At 43.2% G+C, this 21,777-nt stretch overlaps 2 protein-coding genes across 3 annotated transcripts; one reads left to right on the forward strand and one right to left on the reverse strand.

Annotated features, from left to right (window-relative positions):
* Window positions 1-5,199: 5,199 nt before the first annotated feature.
* Window positions 5,200-10,690, forward strand: ubxn1 (UBX domain protein 1). Of its 2 annotated transcripts, none has more exons than XM_071529183.1 (10): window positions 5,200-5,260; window positions 5,849-5,913; window positions 6,095-6,148; window positions 6,372-6,499; window positions 6,921-7,008; window positions 7,179-7,370; window positions 8,225-8,276; window positions 8,397-8,519; window positions 9,239-9,422; window positions 9,977-10,690. In XM_071529183.1, the coding sequence occupies exons 2-10, from the start codon at window positions 5,855-5,857 to the stop codon at window positions 10,015-10,017; spliced, it is 921 nt and encodes a 306-aa protein (XP_071385284.1). In that variant the 5' UTR covers window positions 5,200-5,260; window positions 5,849-5,854; the 3' UTR covers window positions 10,018-10,690. The 2 variants fall into 2 exon arrangements, with proteins under 2 accessions (XP_071385284.1, XP_071385285.1); XM_071529184.1 differs by having other exon boundaries at window positions 5,236-5,260; window positions 5,852-5,913.
* Window positions 10,691-10,833: 143 nt separating this feature from the next.
* LOC139652188 (pre-mRNA-processing factor 39) lies at window positions 10,834-21,292 on the reverse strand. The gene is made up of 15 exons (XM_071529176.1): window positions 21,229-21,292; window positions 20,031-20,320; window positions 19,732-19,857; window positions 19,147-19,265; window positions 18,448-18,615; window positions 17,176-17,356; window positions 16,214-16,318; window positions 15,541-15,658; window positions 15,174-15,364; window positions 14,929-15,055; window positions 13,748-14,019; window positions 13,144-13,328; window positions 12,959-13,033; window positions 12,453-12,627; window positions 10,834-12,142 (listed from the first exon to the last, which is right to left on the reverse strand). Exons 1-15 carry the CDS (start codon window positions 21,284-21,286, stop codon window positions 12,071-12,073), a joined length of 2,262 nt encoding a protein of 753 aa, XP_071385277.1. The 5' UTR covers window positions 21,287-21,292; the 3' UTR covers window positions 10,834-12,070.
* Between the last annotated feature and the right edge of the window lie 485 nt (window positions 21,293-21,777).

Raw genomic sequence — 21,777 nt, forward strand, 5'->3', positions numbered from 1 at the left:
ATTTCAGTTAGCTATATCAAATTGCAAATACACATACACACACACACACACACACACACAACACACAATGTGATATGTGAGGTGTCTTCCAATATCCTCTGTCTGTCATCTGTGTACAAAATAAATGATAAACAAACTGAGAGACAATTACAGGACTATCATTTCCTTTATTGCAAAGAGGAAACTGTACAGAAATAACCACGGAAAACAAAAACAAGAAACACAAGGTGTTACTTCGCACATCCACACTAAAATGTGGAAGTCACATGCATAGGCTGGAAGGCTATACAGAAAGTCCCGGCAGTTTCGATGACTAGGGATGTCCCTCCACAGATAACAGCAGCTCCACTGGAGGCCAGAGCGTTTCCATATGGAGATGCTGTTACAGCTGGTGAGACCCACAGAAACAGGAGGGTTGACAGCACATTGAAGACCATGTGATTGTGTTGCCATTCATTTTAAGGCAGGAGGAGTTGTTGTGCTGTGTGCTGCAGACATCTACCATCCAGTAAGACAAAGAGAGAGATGTCATGTTATTCAGTCGACAGATAAAATGTACATTGTGTGAGTTCCCACTGACCTTTGCCTTGTGTGTCTGATAATGTGTCTATGTGGAACAGGGTTGTGTGTTGTTTAGGGTCAGCAGTTTCACTCGCAGAGGCCAGGAGGGCAAAGGGAATCACAGGATGGTTGCTACAATATATTGTATATAGTAACTGTACAAAGGTAGACATGTCATATTGAGTTACACACATGAAATCATACTGCCCTCTTTTGGTAAGCATAAACCTCTGCTGACTGGATGAAATCAGATCACTTTACTGCAGGTTTTATATCAGAGCCATCATATGATAATAAATAGTCAGTAATACATTATACATGGTGCCTTTTGTCCTCTGATTTTGGTTTTTACTGCTTATAAGATTACACCTCACCCTAATGACGCCAATAAAATCAGGGTCATTGGCTGAATGAAAGAGAGAACGTGCAGGAGAGCACCAGGAGTCCCAGGGTGCGCCATCCTGGTGAATGAATTTTAGCCCCACAATCCACTTCAATTAATCTTTTACTTACAGGCATTGATGTGACTTTGAACAGAAGTGGTAAACACGAGTGTGGATTCTACCCTCCTGTACTCCTCATCTCCTTAGTTTCCCAGAATCTCTCTTGGCTGATCCCGACTGAGCTTTGACCCTTAACCCTCCGCTTCTGTGAAAAACAGAGCCATAAAACAATTTAAGGGTACACTAAAATTGTGTGACCTTGGTTCTTATTGCCTCCTTCAACTTTGTTCACCCTGCTGCCTCACCTGCTACTATGTTCTGTGCTACATATTATACTAATTCCAGTGTCAAGGCGTTGTCATTGACACTGTGTTTGAGCTAGAATTAGAATGACTGTTCACTGTTAGATCAAAGCACAAAAAGTGTACACAGAGAATTTGACATAGGCCTGGTCAATACTGTCACTTTGCCTTCGAGCTACTAGCAACCAAACTTGATCTGAAATCCTGTATTGTAAAACTGACTTTCTTAAACCAGTGATTTAGGTTTTTACTTCATGGTGATGGAGAGTTGACCCCATAAGAATAGACTCCTGGACTCTTACTCTATTGATAGTCAGGTTGACTCCTGGTCAAATCTGCAGAGTTGATTCTTTTACTCTACACTAATTACATTTCAATGGAAATGTATGATTGCCCCATGAATACAATTATTATACTTTATATATAGATATTGCAGTAACAAGGCTCGTGAGGAGGAAGGTCCTCCTCTTCTCACTCATGAATCGTCTGTAGCAGCTCAGTCACTGAAATGGAATTTGCATACATTTCAAACATTGGGCTTGAAGTTGATTTGATTCGAGTCCCATTACAGTAGCTGCCCTTGTGCTTAATGAAACTAAATTTTGTTGCTTAGCAATATTATCCAACAATGTGTTTAATGAATGCAAGTGTTTGTTGCCTGGCAACCTTTCCTAATCAAAGATTCTATCAGAAAGCATTCGGAAGCTTTCATCACTTTCCCCCCATTTCACAACTTTCTTCAGGGTCTGTTTTGTGCCCCTCTTGGTAAACAGCCAGTTCAATTTAACTGGGGAAACAAAATGGCACAAAAGGAGGCATCATAAAGCTGTAGGTTTCAGAGAATAAAATGACGTCTTTCCCAATAGAAGGTTTTAGGACAACAAGGTCATTTTTTCATCACAGAAAAACACAGAATGACGGCCGCTGTTGTCTCATCAAATGGCTTTTCATGGCTCATAGAAAATGAGCGCACTTCCAGTGACTCGTTGCTGGAGTTGCTTGCAGTGTGGCTGCAGAGTTAATATTTAATCAGTAATAAGATATATTATAATACAAGATATACTGCAGGAAACTCTTGGTAAAAATGCAAACTAGGACTGTCCTATATAAATTTACTTTTCACAGCTCTTTGAATTCAATGCACAGTGATGAGTGTATATTGTAATACATTAGTTTATTTAACTCCATACTTTTAATTGATTAGCCACATATATATGTATATAAGGAAGTTCATACTCACCAAGCACACGCTGTGAATGAAGCTGGATTCAGTCATTAATGCTAGTAAAGGCAGCTAGTGGAAAAAGAGAAAAAGACCAAATGAAAGCGAGAGAGTCAGTGACCCAAACAAACAAATGGCAAATAAGAAAAGAGAATAAGTGGATGAGACTTTAAAAGAGGATAGAAGTAAGACAGGAGTGAGCAGGTAGCAGGAGAGAAAGAAGTTTTTCCCTGAGTACTGGCACACTGGTGAACGAGGGCTGCTTAAGACTGCGTGGGGGGAGAGAGAAATTAATCATTACACTTACTGTAAATATGTAACGGACCCGGCCTGCCCATAAAACTCAGCAAACTCTGCATTCTGTTTGAACACCCGCAGACACACAAGGATGGGATAATATCATACAAGGTGGAGGGCGGCCAATAAGAGAAGCCATCCGGCCCAAAAACACTTCAGACCTGCCTCCTCACACTTGGGCTGCTTCCTCTCACTCAGTGTGTCATTGCTTCCTGCCTCTGCTGTCACAGTTTCCAGAGAGATACATGCGGGATAGCAGTAACCACAATGAAGAGGTGACAGGGAGAGATGGAGGTAATAAAAATGTGAATAGAAAAATAGAATGATTAAGTTTCATGTGATTTCATCAACATAAAGCCGATTCAGTGAAATTAGTGTTATTTGTCTATTAAGAGGGCCCCATTTACACCTAATGCAGAGAAAAATCAACTAGAGTGTCTATATGGAGCTGAAAGTTAAATTTAATTACCTGTGTCTGTGCCCATAAAGGATTAAAACCTGCTTCTAGGCTTTCTTGCATGCATTTACTGTATATGCATTTAAATACAATCTGGATCTCTCTGAAGACACAATCTAGGCCTTGTTTACACGTGGCTTTGAAATACTAATGCAAGGCGATATAGCAAGATTTTTGTCTCTAGGGGGGAAAAAGAGTACAAACATTCTTGTAGGCTATTAGCTTTTAAATGTAACTTAATGCCCTATCTAGCCCCAAATTAGATGCATCTTTGGGGATTTTATTGGTGTAAATCCTATTCTACCTACATGGATCTTCTGAGTGTAAACACAATAGGTCAAAGAGGCATTGATTATCATTCAGTACAAGTACAACAATAATGTATTTCTTTATGTGACACTTAATGTTCCTTTGGCCTGATAGTAACAAAAGAACCGGCTGAAAGTGGAAAGCATAGTTCAAACCATGCATTCAGTTGCACTTGGTTTAGGCCAAATGTCTCCAATCTCTAAATGTCTAAGTATGAAAAAGAAATAAGAAATAGCTTTTATTTCATGGCAGTTGTTGTATATAAGCCTTCAGCATGGTTTGTAACATTATGTTTTAATGCCACATTTGTGTAGCTAAGTAAACTATGTGTATTTGACTAAATTTAAAGCACTAGAAACAGAAACAAGGTGCAACTTCCTGCAGATGCTTAGTCATACATTCACAGTTGGGTCTGGTTTTGAAGAGGAGTGATGCGTTTCATGCTCACTGGGAAAACAAGGGGCAGTGTGCAGTTCTGTGTGATATTTCCCTTTGGTAGAATATTTCACTAACTCATGAATGGGTAATTACCACTATTGGGAAAGAAGAGATTTCAGCAACACTTGCAGTCCTGACAACAATGATTTATATGTTAAACTGACACATTTCAGCATGAGGCCTTCGTCAGGGTTTGTGAAACAGCTCATGTTCACAGTATTCCCATGATGTCATGTGCATTCCCTACCAATATGGTGCCTTACAATATAGACATTCATTGGCTGTGGATGTAAGTTTATTGTAATCACCTGTTAATTTATTACAATCACCTGTTATTTTCCTACCAAGATGGCCGTGTGATGATGTAACAGACTACTATGACTAGAAAAGCTGGGGACCTTCAGTCACTATAGGCCAAGAGAAATAGCTCTTACACATCTATAAACAAAGAAAAGTAGATCTATATCTTTGTAGGGAACACACTGAAATGGTGTCCCATGGTAGATGCAATTTGGATTAAATCAGAAAACTAGATTATAAGACATGAAAACAACTTTAATAGACTTAACATTATTTTTAATGGTAGCATAAAAAGTCCTGAAACAAAATGGCAGGTGCGTAGCTGACATAATCATACAGGTATTTGCTTTTGGAACACAGAATGCTGTATCACTACAAGTAGAATTATTCTTAATTTTTGTAAAGTATTTCAGTGAGAAAATCGTAATATAGAAGGAAAAGTCATTGAGTCTTGTCATAGAGTTTGACAACAGACGGTTTGCCTTGAGAGCAGCTGAAGGGTGTTCAGCAAAGTTCATGAATATAGGGCAGGCTGGGTGGGAGCTACATCCAGAGATTACAAAAAAGTGTATAAGTTTATCTTTCGTATAATCTTCCTTTGTAGCCGGTTGGAGGATAAAACAAAGTGTTTGCCCCGTGAAGGGAATGATGATACAGGGTCAGCAAGGAGAGAGGGATTCCCATCCTGTCAGACTAAACAGTCTGGGAATTACTGTAATATTAAGCATTTTGTTTTTGTTGGAAGGCTGGGTGTGTAAAGGTTTGGTAGTCTCAAAGTCACCTTACAGGATTTCGTACTTGTGCTGAAGTGCTGAAACAGCAGCTGCCGTCAAAGGACTGAAGACCTATACCATGATAATGCCATTGTAACTGCCGCTCTGTTTAACCTAAGCGGGTTCCCGTAGTGTGGAAGCGGTGTTGCCTACCTGATGTGAGTAGCTAGCGTTGTCTTCTAAAGACTGTTACCACTAAACTTAAGAAAAGAAAAATTCTCTGTGTCGTATGTGTAACATATACAAATAAACATTAATAGTGAAAATAATAGAGAACATATGAGTGTGCCTATGCCTTTGAACAGGGCTAGCCGGGGAGGCTTGTTAGCTTCCCTGATTTGAACGTTAGCCACAGAGAAGCTAATTTTAGCTCTCTGCCTACTTATGTTAATAATGTAACTAGCCAGCATTGGTAAACAAACATTTTGCCAGGCTGCCTGTGTAATAACGGTCAAACCCTCTGTTTGTATAGTTTTGTATTTTGGCTAAAATGGTAATATAGCTCTTTAACTGGAGGCTAGGCTAAAGAAAAGTCATGGGCTGCCTGACAATGGGGCTGTCTTTTGGTAGCTTTCCTAATTAAAGTTAGGTTAGTCGCTTGCTGGATGTGTTATTATTGTCTTTGTGTGGCTTGGATAGTCTGTCCTCTCTTATAACGTTAAGTAACGGTTACACATGCCATAGCCAGGCACTCGGGAAATGAAACTAGATGAACAATTAATGTATGTATACAATCTGTCTTTCAGCAGAAGATGGCAGAGCTAACAACACTAGAGAGCCTGTTGGAGATGGGCTTTGACAGAAACAGAGCGTGAGTGACACTGACATGGACATTTGGGTTAAAAAAGATTTTCTAAATATTTACAAACTGGGCAACCGGTTAAGCAAATATCTTTGACACACTAGAGACTAAGCTCAGAGAGCAGGGAGTAAAACTAGCATGCTGTCTAACATGAGGGTGGACCTGCCCGTCCTGCTGTTGATGTTCACAGGGAGAAGGCGGTGGCCAACACAGGGAACCAGGGGATAGAGAGAGCCATGGACTGGTGAGTCTGACACTGTATTCTTACTCAGGAACATACCAGTCTTGAATTGCCCTGAAATAACATTTCCTTTGTCATCATCGAAAGCCGCTGTTGCATTCCAGTTGGCCTCTGTCCATATCTCTCTTGGAAACCCCACCAATGGTTCTGATGTGGGATTCTGGTAATCAACTGAACGCAGTAGTCTTTCAACCCTTGTTTGTCCTCTTTGATGTGCTCTCCTCAGGTTAATGGAGCATGAGAATGACGCAGACATCGACGAGCCCTACGTGCCTCCTGAGGGGAGCGTCCTGGGAGGCACAGGAGACAGCCAGCCCAGCACAGCACAGCCCACAGTAGCAGACACCGCTGAAGGCAAGCGCTCTCTGTGCTGTTGGGGACAGGAGGGATTCCCCTACATGTATTTTACTTCTGGATACAAAGAAGTAACCTCTAAAATGGCCTTGATATCAAGTCCCAGTCAGAGTTACCTTACACTGAACATAATGTGTCAGTTTTTCTGTGAAACATAGCTGGTTCCTCTCATCTCTCTCTCTCTCTTTAACTCTCTGACTGTTTTCCTGTTTTTGCTGTGACAGTGAGGGGTGAATTGCTGGTTTTGTTGTCTTTGAGGATGTGGGTGTGCGAGCATATGGTTTTAGTTTAAGTACATTGAGTTTTTTTCCCCCCTTCTGCGGTTGAGAGTTAGATGTTTTATGAGAACACAATGGATTTCTTTTTCTGCCTTTCAGTTTTTTCTTTCACTTTCTCACACGCGCATGTGTTTTGGTCTCAGGGACAGCGGATGGAGACATGGACGAGATTGAGGAGGGGGGTACCAAGCGGCCAATGACAGAGGACGAGAAACGGGAGCAAGTCAAAAGGTCAGAGTGCGTCCATAGCAGGCAGCATCCTCCCAGTATGTCCATTTCAAAGCTTTGTGTTTTGACAAAGCCTGTGCTTCATGCTGATGGTGAATGTTTGTGTGTGTGTGTGTGTGTGTGTGTGTGTGTGTGTGTGTGTGTGTGTGTGTGTGTGTGCGTGCACGCTTCAGGCTAGAGGAGCTGATGCGGGTGAAGCAGGCGGAGCGGAGAGAGCGAGAGCGGGCAGAGGAGGTGGAGAGGGAGAAGCAGCGGAGGAAGCAGGGCCAGGAGCTGCTGCAGATCCGACAGAAGCTGCAGGACGACGAGATGAAGAAGCTGGCCGACCAGCGCAGGAAAGAGAAGATGGAGGACAAACTGGCCAAGTAAGGCGCACTGCCACAGACCTGTGCGATATTTCATTTTCTCTTTTTTTTAGTGCACATGCCTCTGTAGGAACTCATGAACAGTCCAACACTAAAATTGGCCACTCTGGGGACCCATAGTCAGTACCAATTTGAAAGCTATTGTCTCCAAGTCAAACATCACTACAAACAAGGAAAAGTAGATCCAAGTTATGTTATTTCACTCTCACTTTAACCTGTTTTGTAATCCCCTCCCATTTTATAAAGCACTTTAGCACACACTGGCTCTGTGCTCTTTAAAGTGCTATATACATTAAGTTGATTAAACATACTTTTCAATAAGGAATTTAACATGTTTGAGATTGATGATATTAAGAGCCAGGATAAAACACTTGAATGATCTAAAAACTTTTTCTTTTCATTTTCCACTCCTTTCCCTTTTCCATAAAAACATTTACTTGACCTCCCTCTTGAATGTCTTCTTGGGAGGCCAAGGGAAGGTTTCATGAAAAAAAGGTACTGTTTTCACGTAAAAAAAAGAAAAGAAATGCAGCTATCTGGTTCAGTGGCAACTTATTCATCCAAGAAATAAACATGGGGTGGAAATGTTAGAAATAGAGGGAATTCAGGTATGAAGACTCATAGAACTGTACCAGATAAGAAATTCATAATTTCTAACTAATCGCATACATACATAAAAGAATAGACATCCTCCCATGTAAGGTGAAATTACTCTCAGCCATTTCCGTCATCAAACTGTGGCGTTCCTCAGAAATAGCAACACTTCTACAATAAACTGTCAAAAGTTGCAAATCTTGTGAACTACATTCCTGATCCCTAAATGTCATTGTGTTGCTTGTGTTTATTCCCGTCAGGCAAAGGGTTAAAGAGAAGATCGCACGCGACAGAGAGGAGAGAGCTCAAAAGGTACCTCTCTCATTGACCTTGTTCCTTGCCTTCATTCCCTTCTTCCCTTTTCCCTCGCCACTTTCCATTCTTTCCTCGTTTACCTCCACTCAGATGATTTTTTTTCCCCTTTCCTGTCAGTTTGGGGGCGGTGGATCCTCCAGCACAGCCGTGTCCCCGCCTCCCGCCCAGCCCAGCCCCTCATCGCCCACCAGTCAGGGCCCGCCACCCACCAAGAAGGAGTATGATGAGTGCAGGATACAGGTACGGGCCTCCGTCCAACTCTGACACCTATATGCCACATATATAAAGTAGTTGTGTATTTTATCCTTTGTTTTCTGTAAAGCACTGTGTGACAAACAGAACAGGGATTTAGACCCATCATTAGTCTTGCAAGTCATTTTCTGTTCTCTAATGTGAGACAAACTCATAATGAATCTGTACCAGCCAATACACTGAATGTCACTTTAAAACTAGGGTTAATTAAAAATTGGATTTCGGCCAATTAGTGTCATCCACCTCCAATATGATGCAGTTTGTTTGATTACATATTTGTTGTATAATTGATCAATACTTCAGTGGCTATGAGGAACCCTTAACCTGAATTATTTCTAATGCAATACATTAATTGGATTCCACTCAAGTATGCATGAATATATTTTATTATTATCCTGGGTTTCAATGGAGAGTTTTAGTGTCCCATGATGGTCTAAATGCTGTTTCAGAGGCTTTTCCATCCTGACATGAATAAAAGTCGGGGGGAAACACTGAATACTTGTCATTGTTTACATGAAATTGTTGAATTTAAAGATATTAATTTGGCATATATCAGTACTTTAAATCCAAATGTAATGTTATCCGTATCAGCCTTCAAAAACTCATAATGGTCGAACCCTATCTTCGCTCCCTCCTGCCTCCAAAATACAAAACATTGTGGGTCCTGCTGTATCTCTCATCCATTTCCCACCTCTCCCCTCTGGCAGGTTCGTCTGCTGGACGGCTCGGCCATCACGGCGGTGTTCAAGGCCCAGGAGCCGCTGGCGGCGGTGCGCGTCTACGTGCAGATGAACGGCAACACGCCCGAGGGCCAGGATTTCACGCTGCTGTCGCCCTACCCCCGCCACGTCTACACTGAGCTGGACATGGAGAAGCCCCTCAAAGAGCTGGGTGAGTGCTGAATAGAGGGACTGCATCATTTTGGCTGCTTTGTATGGAGAACACATGCTACTGTAGCGTGTTATTGGATTTGGATTAGAACAGGCTGCGGTTCTCTTCCTGTTCCATTGGTAGGATTTTGTGGATAATGCAACCAGGATGATTTTCTTGGGATTTGGCTGCATTTTCTGTCTTATGCCTTGATGACACTTAATCCATAATGCATGCAAACAATGCAGTTCTACACAACAATCCAGTGCCTGAAAGCTATTGAGATGAAACTGATCAGTCATGTTATTGAGTAAATGTGATGATATCCTTGTTAAAAATCACAGTTTATAATGTGAACTCTGTTTAAGGGTGGGTTTCCTGTATTTTTTGGTCTGTAGCAAAGGCTGTATCACTAGTTTTCGCCTTATGCTTGAAGAAATGCCCAAGTATCAAAAATTTGCAAGCCTTGTCAATATTGCTGACCAAAATTGTTATATAGATGGACCTTAATTCAATGCCAGTGTATGTGGGTGACCTACCGTGCAGCCTTTAATGTTTCTTTCTTTCCTGCTCAGGTTTGGTGCCTTCGGCTGTGCTGGTTGTTACCAAAAAGTGAGAACAGGAGGATCTGCTCTGTGAGCCTACCTCACCACTACTTCTGCTACATCAAAACAAGAGACCCCAGAGATGGACTGACCCAGGGGCGGGGCCCCCCACCTCGCAGCATCACTCAATAAGCCAGCTAACTGAACTAAGGCAGTCAGATGAAGCTCGAGGCTGCGTTCATATTGTCCACCCTTTTCCATTTTTTAAAAATGCCCATAACAAAAGTCAAGTTATGGATAAATTACAAGGAAAAAAAGTTGGGATTTTCGAGGCAAACTGAACACAGCCTTTAGCCATCCTGGACTGAGCGATTGATTTGATTGGATATTGGTTGCTTTGTGTGCAGTGAGCTAGACAAGGACTTTTTTAGTAAATAGTTAAGTGAGAACATAGTGAAGATAGCTGGCTATTGACTGATGCTGCTTTGAGGAGCGCCGCTCATGACATCAACAGAACACTTACAAACCAATAAGGAATAAAGCTGTTTGATCTTAACCTGAACCTTACATAGAACCGTACCACATAAGACTTACTCGATTGGTTCTGAGGGCCTTAAATTCAATCCCTGTGATCTTCCTGATTTTGTGACATTCACTACTTTGCCAGTTGTTTTTTTATAAGTTAAAATATATTGACAGTTATGTCTGCATAATCACCAAGAACCTACTTAAAATAAAGCTGACTTGGAGAATTTTGACAGTGGACTGAATTTTCTACCATTATAAAATCACATATGTAAGTGAATGGATATTTGAATATGAGTCGCATACGCACACATACAAAGCTGTGCCATTAATCTCATCAGAATCCATTTCTTCCAAATGTATCATGTCACAGTTTCACAGACCTTTTATTGAGCAATGCAAAAGTGGAACAGACCAAGTCACTTCAGTGATGAAAACTGTTACCAAGCAGTTACAGTGTACTTGAATTTAATTGCCATGCCTTTTTTTGCTCCACTGGATTCATTCTACAACAACCAGTGAAATGGCATACCATGACATACTAAATGAGGAGTGAAGTTAATTGCTATATTCAAGTCTTAGCCGCTACACCAGTCTGGGTACCAAACTGCTGCTGACTTGATACTGTGCAAATGAGATTCTCTCCTATAGCATTCCCATCGACCTGAGGCAATGCCATAATCTAGAGAGAATTCCACTCTTTGCCCAGCTGATTGAGAAAAACACTACTGTAGAAATGGGGGAGGAAAGTGTTTTTCCTTGACAGGCCTATTGCTTTAGCTTGACATTTAATGAATATAAAAAGTCTCATTTTCCAACCGCAAAGACATGGAGTAGCATGGGACTACAGGCAAACTTTGAGAGACGTGGCGCAAAAGAGTTGTGTCGCAACACACTATAAAACACCTTTATATACATTAGAAAAACAACAACTAGCCTATTTTGTGGAATGATACAAGATGTCAACCATACAAGTCCATCTGTATGGTTGAATAATGTCAATATCTTTAAAATATGGGCGAAGGGGCTGGCTGGCTTAACATACAAAAATAGTTGGGATTAAAAGCTAGAGGGGACAGGAGGCAGCTCAAAGATGCTGCCTGGGTTTCCAAAAAGCACCGAAGAGCCAAGTTATCTTTGTTCAATCAAATGCCAATGAACAACAACGCATCAAATGGTAAGAGCCGTTTGGGGAAGTGGGCCCAGACTTGTGGACGTTCTCACCGTACCAACAACGCCGCGTCTAATGGAAAGGAGTCAAACTGAGGCAGAGACGCCTACATACTGAAAATGGGCGTCCTTACTTCCTTTCATCATCTTTCCACCTTCCCATCTATCCCTCAGAATCTACACTGAAATGACAGGACATGTAACGAGAGCTAAATTCCAGCCCCTTGTTTTCACAAATCCAGCACAGTGAGGTAACTGTGAGGAAGCTTAGAGGAAGGACGGAGAGGAAAGGATGCAAGGATGTTATTTCAGCAGTGTTCCCAGGTAGACCCGGAGGACTGGTGTGGTTCGGTCGGTCGGTCGGCTCGGAGGTCGTCCTGGGTGAACTCGCCTCCTGTGGCCTCCTGGTGTCACAGTCCCTGCCCCCCTTTAGCTGGGAGGGTAGTATCCCTGGTTGTAGTTCCAGGTGTTCTGGTAGCCGTAGCTGCCGTACTGGGGTTGCTGGAAGAGGAGCACAAGAAACAGAACACTGACAAACTGGAAATAATATGGAAAACTAGCTTGAATTGGTGTTCACTTTCAACTGAACCATTTCAAGAGGCCCTTTTGAGCTATATCCTATCTATACTAAGCTGATTGAACTGAAATGAAAGTGACACCAATGTTTATCTCACATTTTCATTCAAGTCACTGTGGAGTTTTTTTTTTTACATATTTCCAAAACAGCGTTTTCCATCAGGCACTAGTGAAAGCAATGTCAGAAATGTGTGATGCCACAGTTGCTAAGTGTGTGATAATCCCTCTCACGTACCTGGTACCAGCTCCCGTATCCTCCGTAACCGCTCTGGGCGCTCACGTCGCCGCCCATCATAGGGGGAGGGGGCGTGGTGATGGGGACGTGCGGCATGGTAGGCGGGACCTGCGGGGGAACGGCGACAGCCGAGCCGTCCTCGCTTTTGCTGAACTTCTCCGGGTCCTCGCTGTCCCTGTGAATCAAGCAGGCAATCAATAGCAGAAACACCACCACTCTACATAAAAACTAGTCAGACGGCTCAGATGTATGCCTTAAACTGTATCTTACATCTTTAACTTTTGCACAGGAAAATTCTTTATCTATGTGGAACATAGATTGGAGAGCTGTGTATTTGACATTTCATGTTTATACACATAAAAAAATAATCCATGTGTGACTCACTACACCTTATGCTCTCACCATCATAAAATTAAAAACAAGTTGCTTGTATAAGCAGCAGTGCCCACAAAATGTTTCTGCACATAAGCATTTCAAGTCAATCATCCCTTTATTTCTTCTCTCACCCATTCTCTGCTCCTCTCTTCTTGCCGCCCAGCTCCTTCAGCAGTTTCTGGTGCTCCTCGTAGACAGACAGCACACTGCAGAGGACGGAGACACAGGCAATGTTAAAATAGTTAAACTGACCAATCGCAAGCCAAACGCAACCAATTTTCACGGCACGTGTGATGTAGTTTCTCTGCCTTCTGACCTCTGGATGGAGTTGCCGTAGTCCTCGGCGTACTGCAGGCCCCTCTGGGAGAAGAGGATCTTGGTGTGTGGGGAGAGGGGCGCTGCCAGGGCCCGCGTCACACACTCCTGCACCGCCTCAGCTGAGGGCCGAGGGTCCCCCGACACCTCCAGCTCCAGCAGGTTCATGTGCAGCTTGCCGTTATCCTGAGGGATGGGCAGATGAGAGGATGGGAGAGAGGGAGAAATGGACAGACAAGAGTTAGAGTGTGTTGTCTAATCATTCAGTTTTGGCTATTTACTACTTGAAGGTCAGTTACAGTTGGGAGGGATTTGTTCAAAAATCTGTGATGATATTATTGGTTGGAAGTTTTATGTATGCCCACTGGTAAAGCATGAAGAAATCACTAACAGTACGCTGTCTTCCAGGAAGTAAAAGTTATGGGATTTTGATATAAATGTACAAGGCAAAAAAATCCTTTGGCATTTATTGATAATAGATGTAGGTTATGATATGGAGAATTAGCTAGCAAGATGAAAACATTTGTGACTTTAATCGTGAAGGCTAAAGTCGTGATACATGATGATACAAGATTAAGTGTGGCTATAGTGGGCGGGTGTCTCACCGGACTGATTTCCAGCGCCTCCTGTAAGACTCCGCGGGCCTTGCCGGGGTTCCTGCCCAGCTTCAGCAGCAGACGCGCCAGCTTGATGGAGTAGAAGGCGTGGAGCGAAGGCTTCTCCTTGGATTCGGCCACCGCCTCCCGCAGCAGGGCCTCCGACTCGTCCAGCCGGCCGGCCCGTCTCTCCAGGCCGGCCCGGCGGAGGCGGACCACAGCCAGCCCCGGCAGGGTTTTCTCCAGGGCCTCCAGCACGCGCCGCGCCTCGACCAGGTCACCTGATGGAGGGGAGGGGGGGATTTACAAGACTGTGGTGGCTGCAAAACCTGGAGCACTAGCATCTAAAATACTTTCTGTGCAAGGACTCTTACCTTAAGTGACAAGCAATTTGATTTCTAACACAATATTTGCAATTTGGTGAAACCCCTTGAACCAAAATACCTTGGAATTTTCATAAAACCCTCCATTGTTAGTATGGGAGGACCCAAAGGGAATCCAAAACCTAACTCTGCCATGCTCTGCTGAACTACACAGAGCTATAATTAAGGCTCTAGTTTATGGCCGTTATTGTTTTTGAATTATGAACAGGAATCTGCAGGTTTCAAAGAGCCAAATTTAAGATTTTTTAAGACATTTTTCATGCTATTAATGGAATCTTAGACCACTTTAACAACCAAAACAAAGAAGCAAATCAGCTTCTTTCCAATGGAAATAGCTACTAAAAGTTCTCAAAATATAAATGGGCAGTATAAGAAAAAGGACAGTGGAAAATGAATAGTTCAGGGACATGATGTCCAATTATGTTTATTAAAGCATATGCAACGAAAACACAACATGTTTGACATACTGTATTAACCCTGTTGTGTATTAATGTAAGAGTGGGCATGCGTGTAGGTAAAACTTACTGTGAAAAAACCCCCACTACTGCTGGCCTCATTCATGTCTTTTGGTGAAACTGCACAATTCACAGAATTTGCCTTATTTCATTTCCCTTACTCTCCAATTCTGCCTTGACTAGACATCACTGCATGTAAAGAATCTTTCAAATCTCTAATTTCACATTTGCACCAAAATTAAACATGGTGAAAAAAATAAGACCCATTTAAGACATAGCACTTTTCAAGGACCTGCAGATACCCTGATGAAAGTGAATAAAGCTGTGTGTGTGTGTGTGTGTGGTCTCTTACCGTGCCTCTCCTCGAAGGTGGCCCACTGCATGTGGATGGTGTGTTTGTGGGTGAGGTGGATCTCGCAGGCTCGCTTGTACACAGCCCGAGCCTCGTCCAAACTCTGCGGCTCCAGGTACTGCACATACTGAGCAGCGCACACAAGCACATGTTAGTCAGAGATAATGTACACACACACACTTTCTCAAATAGCCTTCAAAGAGACACGCAAATCTGGGACACACGCGCACACTTTTGATCCTTACCCTGGTCCAGAACTCCTCATACAGAGCGCAGGCGATCAGACAGCGCTCAAACAGGATGCGAACCCTGTGGTCGTCGTGAGCAACCGCATCGCCCTCTGATGCTTCCGGGGCTGGGGCCGGGGCCGGGGCCGGGGCCGGGGCCGGGGCCGGGGCCATGACCTCCGAGCCCTCTTGGGCTTCCTGGTTGGGCTCTAGGAACAGACAACAATGCTTTCAGATGAACACAAATTCCTGGAACAGCTGAGGCAGACTGACATAGGCCATTAACACTATCTTTCTCATTCATGTAGACCATGAATTCAGCATAAAGTGAAAAGCCTTGTGGGATACACAGCAAGCTCTGACGATATTTCGGCCATTTAATGACCTGGGCTGGGTTCCTTGGTGTCCTTGGTGAGCTGGGCTACCTCCCAGTCCAGGTAGGAGTGCCAGGCCCGCAGCTGGATGCGGTCCAGCGGCTTGACGTGGAAGTAGGGCCGCTTGATCTACAGGATGGAGAGGAGAGAAGCTCATGTCAATGTCACGTGTTTCTGTGGATGTGTGTGTGTGTGTGACATATGTTGAAGACGAGTGGGTAAGAGAGTGGGCGAGCTAAGTGTGCTTTGATCAAGGCTTGTAACCAGTTTAAAGAATGTAAATTGGAAAAACATTCTGTCAGAGGACACATGGAATGTTTAATATTCATGTTTAAAGGATAAGGCTGGGCTGCGATAATACTTCAAAAGGCCATTAATGTTAATAGTTTCTATTGTGGTCATTGTAACAATAACAATGGTTCATGGCCATTATCTATTGGCCCAGAGCACAAAGGCAGAAATATTAAAAATTTCAGTTTCTGCTCCCTACAGAGAGACTGGAAAAAACTATTTTGTTCTCAAACCCTGGTTCTGTGTTTGGAACAAAGAGGAAGAGAGCGTGAATGAGAAGCAGAGAGAGAAAAAGCACAAGAGAGAGAACGAGAGAATGCATGAGAGAGAAAGAGAGAGACGGACAGAAATAGAGCTCGGGAGAGAGGGGGAGACAGAGAAACCACGACTCACGCCGTCTTCAAAGTGCCACCTCTTGCGGACTTCCCCCTCGTTCTGCTGGTACACTTTGTCCCTGCGAACCAGCACTTGCTCCCTGATCTTCTGCATCAGCTCCTCCTAAAACACACAGTTGAGTTGAAGTTAGCAAAATCGGGACCGTTATTTTGCAACCTTCAGCTTCATGTCATGACGTTTCTTTGTATTATCTTTATTCCCTACAGCGCTGTGGCATCAAGTGACAAATTCAAGGCAGGAAATCGGGCATCACACACTTCACTCCTCTATATCTGTGCACTATTAAATCTCTTCATAGCTTACAGCACTTGAGAGAAATCAATTCCTGCAACTCATGCCTGTTGCAGTATCTAATTAATAAAAGTAAGTAAAAGTTGCATTATAGGGTCGGGCGCTTAGACGAATATATCAGGGGTGGAAATTCCCTCGCCAATTTTTAATTACCTTGATATTTGCCAATTTAAAATGTAGCCTAGAGCAAGACACATGCTCCAGCGGATTTAAAATTCATTTAGAGCCTAAACACAGCTGACATTTCACACATCCTCAGGGAACGCCGGCTTTGTGCTGCTGCTTCCTGGTGGAAAGGCAGCGCCACCTCGTACTGGTTCAGCAGGTTTTTGTTCTGGACTGCGAGGACTTCTAATTTAAAATGGAAAGGTGCCCTCACTCTTCCTTGTGGACTTAAAAGCTGGGTTTCAATTCAAGTCATGACAGCATAAACTAGATATGGGGACTTTTCACAATTCACAACCCAGTCTGACATGAACTATGGCTATATTTGCACTTTTACAATGTGATATCCTTTTTTTAGCTAGTGGCAGCTCACAAAACCAAAAATACACCGTGGGTGGGACTGTACAGAATGTGGACTCGTTCCTTACTTGTCTTTGGGTATGCTGAGGCACTTTCTGCTGAACTTATAATAATCATCACTGAATTCCAGCATGAAAACTTACTGTGTCGTTGCCCTCGGGGGTGGCGGGCTCCTCCTCGCCCGGCGGCCGCTCCTCCTCCTCCTCCTGGGCCTGTTCGGCGCGCTCCGCCTTCTGGCTCTGGCGGCACGACGCCCTCAGCTCCTCGTACTCGTCCGGGGGCAGCACCTCCTTGGGCTCGTGGGCGTTCAGGTGGGCCTTAAACCTGACGGGAGGGAGGGGGGGAAGCAGAGGGAGACGACGTGAGGTGTATGAGGCGAGGGAAGAGAGAGAGAAGGGGGTGGAGTGTGAGGGAGGAGAGGAGAATGTTCCATAATAATAATAATGTGAGAATTAATTCACCCCCTAATCCCTTTTGAAGGTCAGTCTCTCTATTCACTACCTCATTGCTGTACTTCCATCTGTCTTTAAAAGGTGACGGTACCCCCAGTTTCAGTCCCTCTCTGTTTACCCCACTAATTAAAAAAAAAATGCATTGAAATGGGCGTGGAGAACAGCAGAGGAGAGGGAGGGGGACGGTGGGGTAGCGGCTATCAAATCAATCTGATTACGTTTAGTTGAACTAAAGTAAGACACTATGAAACATCCAATGACGTTCACCTACTTTTGATTTTTAACCATGGAAATGATTTTTGTCCATTTAGCGCCCAAAACATCGGCAGTTCATATGCACTTATATGTGGAGGTAATGTCTAGTGTTGCTGTCTTCTATCTCAAACAACACCTATATATCAGTTTACATGTTAGTGTGTCTGACCCCTTTAAAACAAAGTTATTTTTCCTCCTCCCTCTTACTTACATAATTAATCATTGTGTTTTACTCTTTCCAAGGAGAGTAGACACTCCCGTTAGTATATATATATATACATATATATTTTTAATACTGAGACAGCAGGAAGGCTGACAAGGGGAAACACAGTAGAGAAAGTTCTGGTGGGATTTTATACTTGTTTCCGGAGGCATCTTAACTACTCATCTTAAAAATGTAACATGGTAACAATAAAAATGTCATGCTCTACGAATAATGCAATCCCCTGCTGGGCAACTCAGTGACAACTATGTAACAACTAAGCTGTTTCACTTGTTACTGTAGCTCCCCCCTTGGGCCAATCACTGTATTTTTGAAAATGCCACAAAGCAGTGGTGAGAGTAGATTCATCATAATGACAATAACACATCCATACAGATCCATTTTTTCACCTTCTATAAAGCATCTGGAGACCCATGACCCTTAGATTGGCATATATTGTGTGTGTGTGTGTGTGTGTGTGTGTGTGTGTGTGTGTGTGTTCTTACTTGTCATAGTGGCTGTTGTAGAGCTGGGTGGGCACCTTGAGGACTCGGTCCAGGACGGCTGTGGCGGCCTTCATGTCCCCCTGCTCCTTCTCCCACTCCACGTACAGATCCCACAGCCGGTCTGAGTGGAAGTCCAGCCCCGCCGCCGTCACCGCATCCTCAAACACACTGAGGGCAGAGGATGGAAAATGAAGAAATAAGAAAAATGCTTCCTGTTTGTTAAGTCTCATGGTACAACACCAATAACTTTGTGAAAGTGTTTTGTGGTGGATTCTACCTTGAAGCAACTGGTGACCCTTAGTGAGTTGAAAGCATTGGTTAGAACGATGGAGGATGAATCTACTAGAAATTGTCAATGAATTGAGTTACTTGTTTTAGGATTGTGCTGCTTTCTTCTGTCTGTCTTTCTGGGATTATCTTTCACTTCTGGAATATTTGTATTGTTTTTCTGTCTGTAATTTAATGTGCTGCTTTTGTCTTGGCCAGGTCTACATTGTAATAAATGATTATAGATCTCAACAGGACTAACCTGGTAAAATAAAGGCTTGCTGTTGGCATTGAAGGCAGTCCCTGCTATTAATTCATTTCTACAATCACTGTTGCCTATTGACTGTATAGTAGTATGTTGATGATGAAAGTGGCACCTGCAAGCATAAACCTTGTCTTGTTGAATATGTGTGTGTCAGTGTGTGTGTGTACCTGCGAATCCGCTTGGGCGACTCAGGCAGGTTCATGTCCAGCGTTCCCAGCAGCAGGTTGATGTAGTGGATCCACAGATCCACACTCAGTGGGATGGCCTGGAGACCCTGCACACACACCTACCACACCACAACATATCCATGAACACGGAGCTTGTCAAACTCAATGAAAAAATAAAGACTTCCATAATAAATCTAAAATAAATTATAAAACGGTCCGCAGTTCTGACTGGCTGAGTCAGGAATGAAGCCACTGTAAAATACCTGATGTATGTCTGTGACCACAAAACAATTTAAATATTACTTAATTATTATTGATTAAAAAGAAAAGATTTATTGAACATTCGCGTTCATTCTATTTTAATACAATGGTACAGTTACTGCTGTTTACAAAAGTGGTGAATAAATATAGTCATTATTCATCTTTTTCAGTGTTTTGATAACTCTATAATGAATAGCCACTGGTTCAATCAATCTTAATAGTCTAGGGAAAAAAACACAGGATTTTGAGTGTATCATACACACAGGAATGTATATTTTTGAGTGGCTATTGAACACATTGTGAACACAGAGACTCCTGCCTTACCTCCTCTGCTTTGTCGTTGTACCCAGCTCGCCGCTCCAAGTCGGCAAATTTCTTCCAGTAGCCGTAGCACAGCGGGTAGCGGGTCAGGAAGGCCGCCAGCGCTCTGCGTGACGCCGTGATGTGACTCTGTAAACAGATGAGAGAAAAATGACACCAGGACGTTGGGTTTGTTGTCTGCTGGGGCTACGGCAAGCATCCTGGACCAAACTGGGCACTTGTCTTTTCTTTTTTTTTTTGCATTCTACCCTATCAGTATGCCTCTGTCCCCCCACCTATCACACACACACACACTCACACACCTCTTGTTCGCAGTACTGCAGCAGGTCGGTCCAGCTGGTGAAGTCCTGTGGATTGTCGTGGGCGGCCTTCCACAGACGCTCAAAATCCACAGGTAGCTCCCCCTCCTCGTCCTCCACCGTGGGGGGCACGGAGAAGGAACTGGGGTCGGGGACCGGTGCCACCTCAGAGACCTCAGGGGCCTCGGGGGCCTCAGGGGTCATGGTGCCGCCGCCGTTCTCCTCCGCCATCTCCACCGCCATCTCCTCCATCTCTGTCGGAGGCGGTGAAGGAGTCTCGGTGGCCTCCATGGCTGTCAGGTGAGGAGTGGGGGGGGCAGAGATTAAAGAAAAACAGGCCAGATAAACGGGATTAACATGTTTCATCAAAGATTATTATAGTTGTTTAACTGTAAAACTGAAACTAGGAGTATGCATGGAAAACAGTGTAGTAAACTGAAAGAAAATAAAACTGAAACTAAAACTATGATCGCTGTCTCTGAAATCCAAACAGAAATATTCAAATAGTACTATCAGTTTCAGCCTTCAGTCAAAGCCACATTAAGCATGGTGTGTATATTGTGTATAGTTGCATAAGGATGGTGTAAAAGCTGCTAAGGTGACATTGAGCACTCCAACCTGTGATGTAGTGGTAAATGAAAAGGCAAACAACCACCAACAGAAACACAACTCAATACATTTTCTGTCTTATCCTTTTATCTTACATAGGTTAGATACAACTAACTTTGATGTATACTATCAATAAAACCTTATGTCAGGCTTAAAGGGTGTGTAAACTCTATTCCTCAAATAAAAAGGTGTTCAGGTGCGTTTACCCTGCGCTACACCCCTTATCCTAATGCTACTCCTGAGCATTGTGGAGGTGTTGTGGGCACAATTCAATGATTCAGTTCAATCCGCGGTGGAAGAGGCCTACTCGATAACCCATATAGCAAAGCTGCAGTCATTCTTTCTCTTAACACCTGTTAAACATCAACCGGTGTCCTGCTGGAAGTTAACGTTACTCCTCTCGATGGTGCAACGCTGTGTTTCTGTATTTCGTGCTGTGAGTATTTGAAATAGCCTAGCTTAGCTTGCCATGTTACCCATAACTAGCTCTGCTCAACACGTTTACCCCAAAAATGCAACAAACAACAAGCCAGAATGTGTGAGACCCCAAATAAACACCACACTGTAATTTCCTTAACGTATATCAAACAACCTGAAGACTCCTCGAGCTCCCCGTTGCCACTCATCTCTTCACAGCCTTCCGCCGCCATGATTGAAAACGTATCAACGACGTCACTGGAGCGCGACAAGAAACAAACCGGCGCAAAGAAGCAGGCTTTCATGCTTTCTTAAAGCTGATTTGAGGTCAGTCTTGATTTAAAACAATGTAAAAGAAAGAGGATAGGCTGGTCCACGATCAGCAACTGTAAACACATAGACGTGCATGCGGGCTAAAGAACATATGCACCCATTTTCTTCGTGTTCCTTAAATATGGCCTACATATGGTCTACATATTTTTATATTGCATGAATATACAATATAAAAATAATTAACATAAACCAAATATTGTATCAGTAAAATATGGAGACTAACCTATTTATTAATGTAAAGACACGCTTTGGGATGTCTCACTAAATATGACGCATGAATATATCGGGAAAATGAATACTTTATTAACATCCAATTCAAGCCGACTGAATCAAAACAAAGACAGCTTCTTTGTTACATTTGGTCAAGTTTATTTTCACTTGGTCTCATCTT

Source organism: Centroberyx affinis, unplaced genomic scaffold (genome assembly GCF_046629955.1).
Source record: "Centroberyx affinis isolate AG114_WGS23_722 - 3 ecotype Tasmania unplaced genomic scaffold, CSIRO-AGI_Caff_v1 ptg001774l_1, whole genome shotgun sequence".
Classification (NCBI taxonomy): Eukaryota; Metazoa; Chordata; class Actinopteri; order Beryciformes; family Berycidae; genus Centroberyx; species Centroberyx affinis.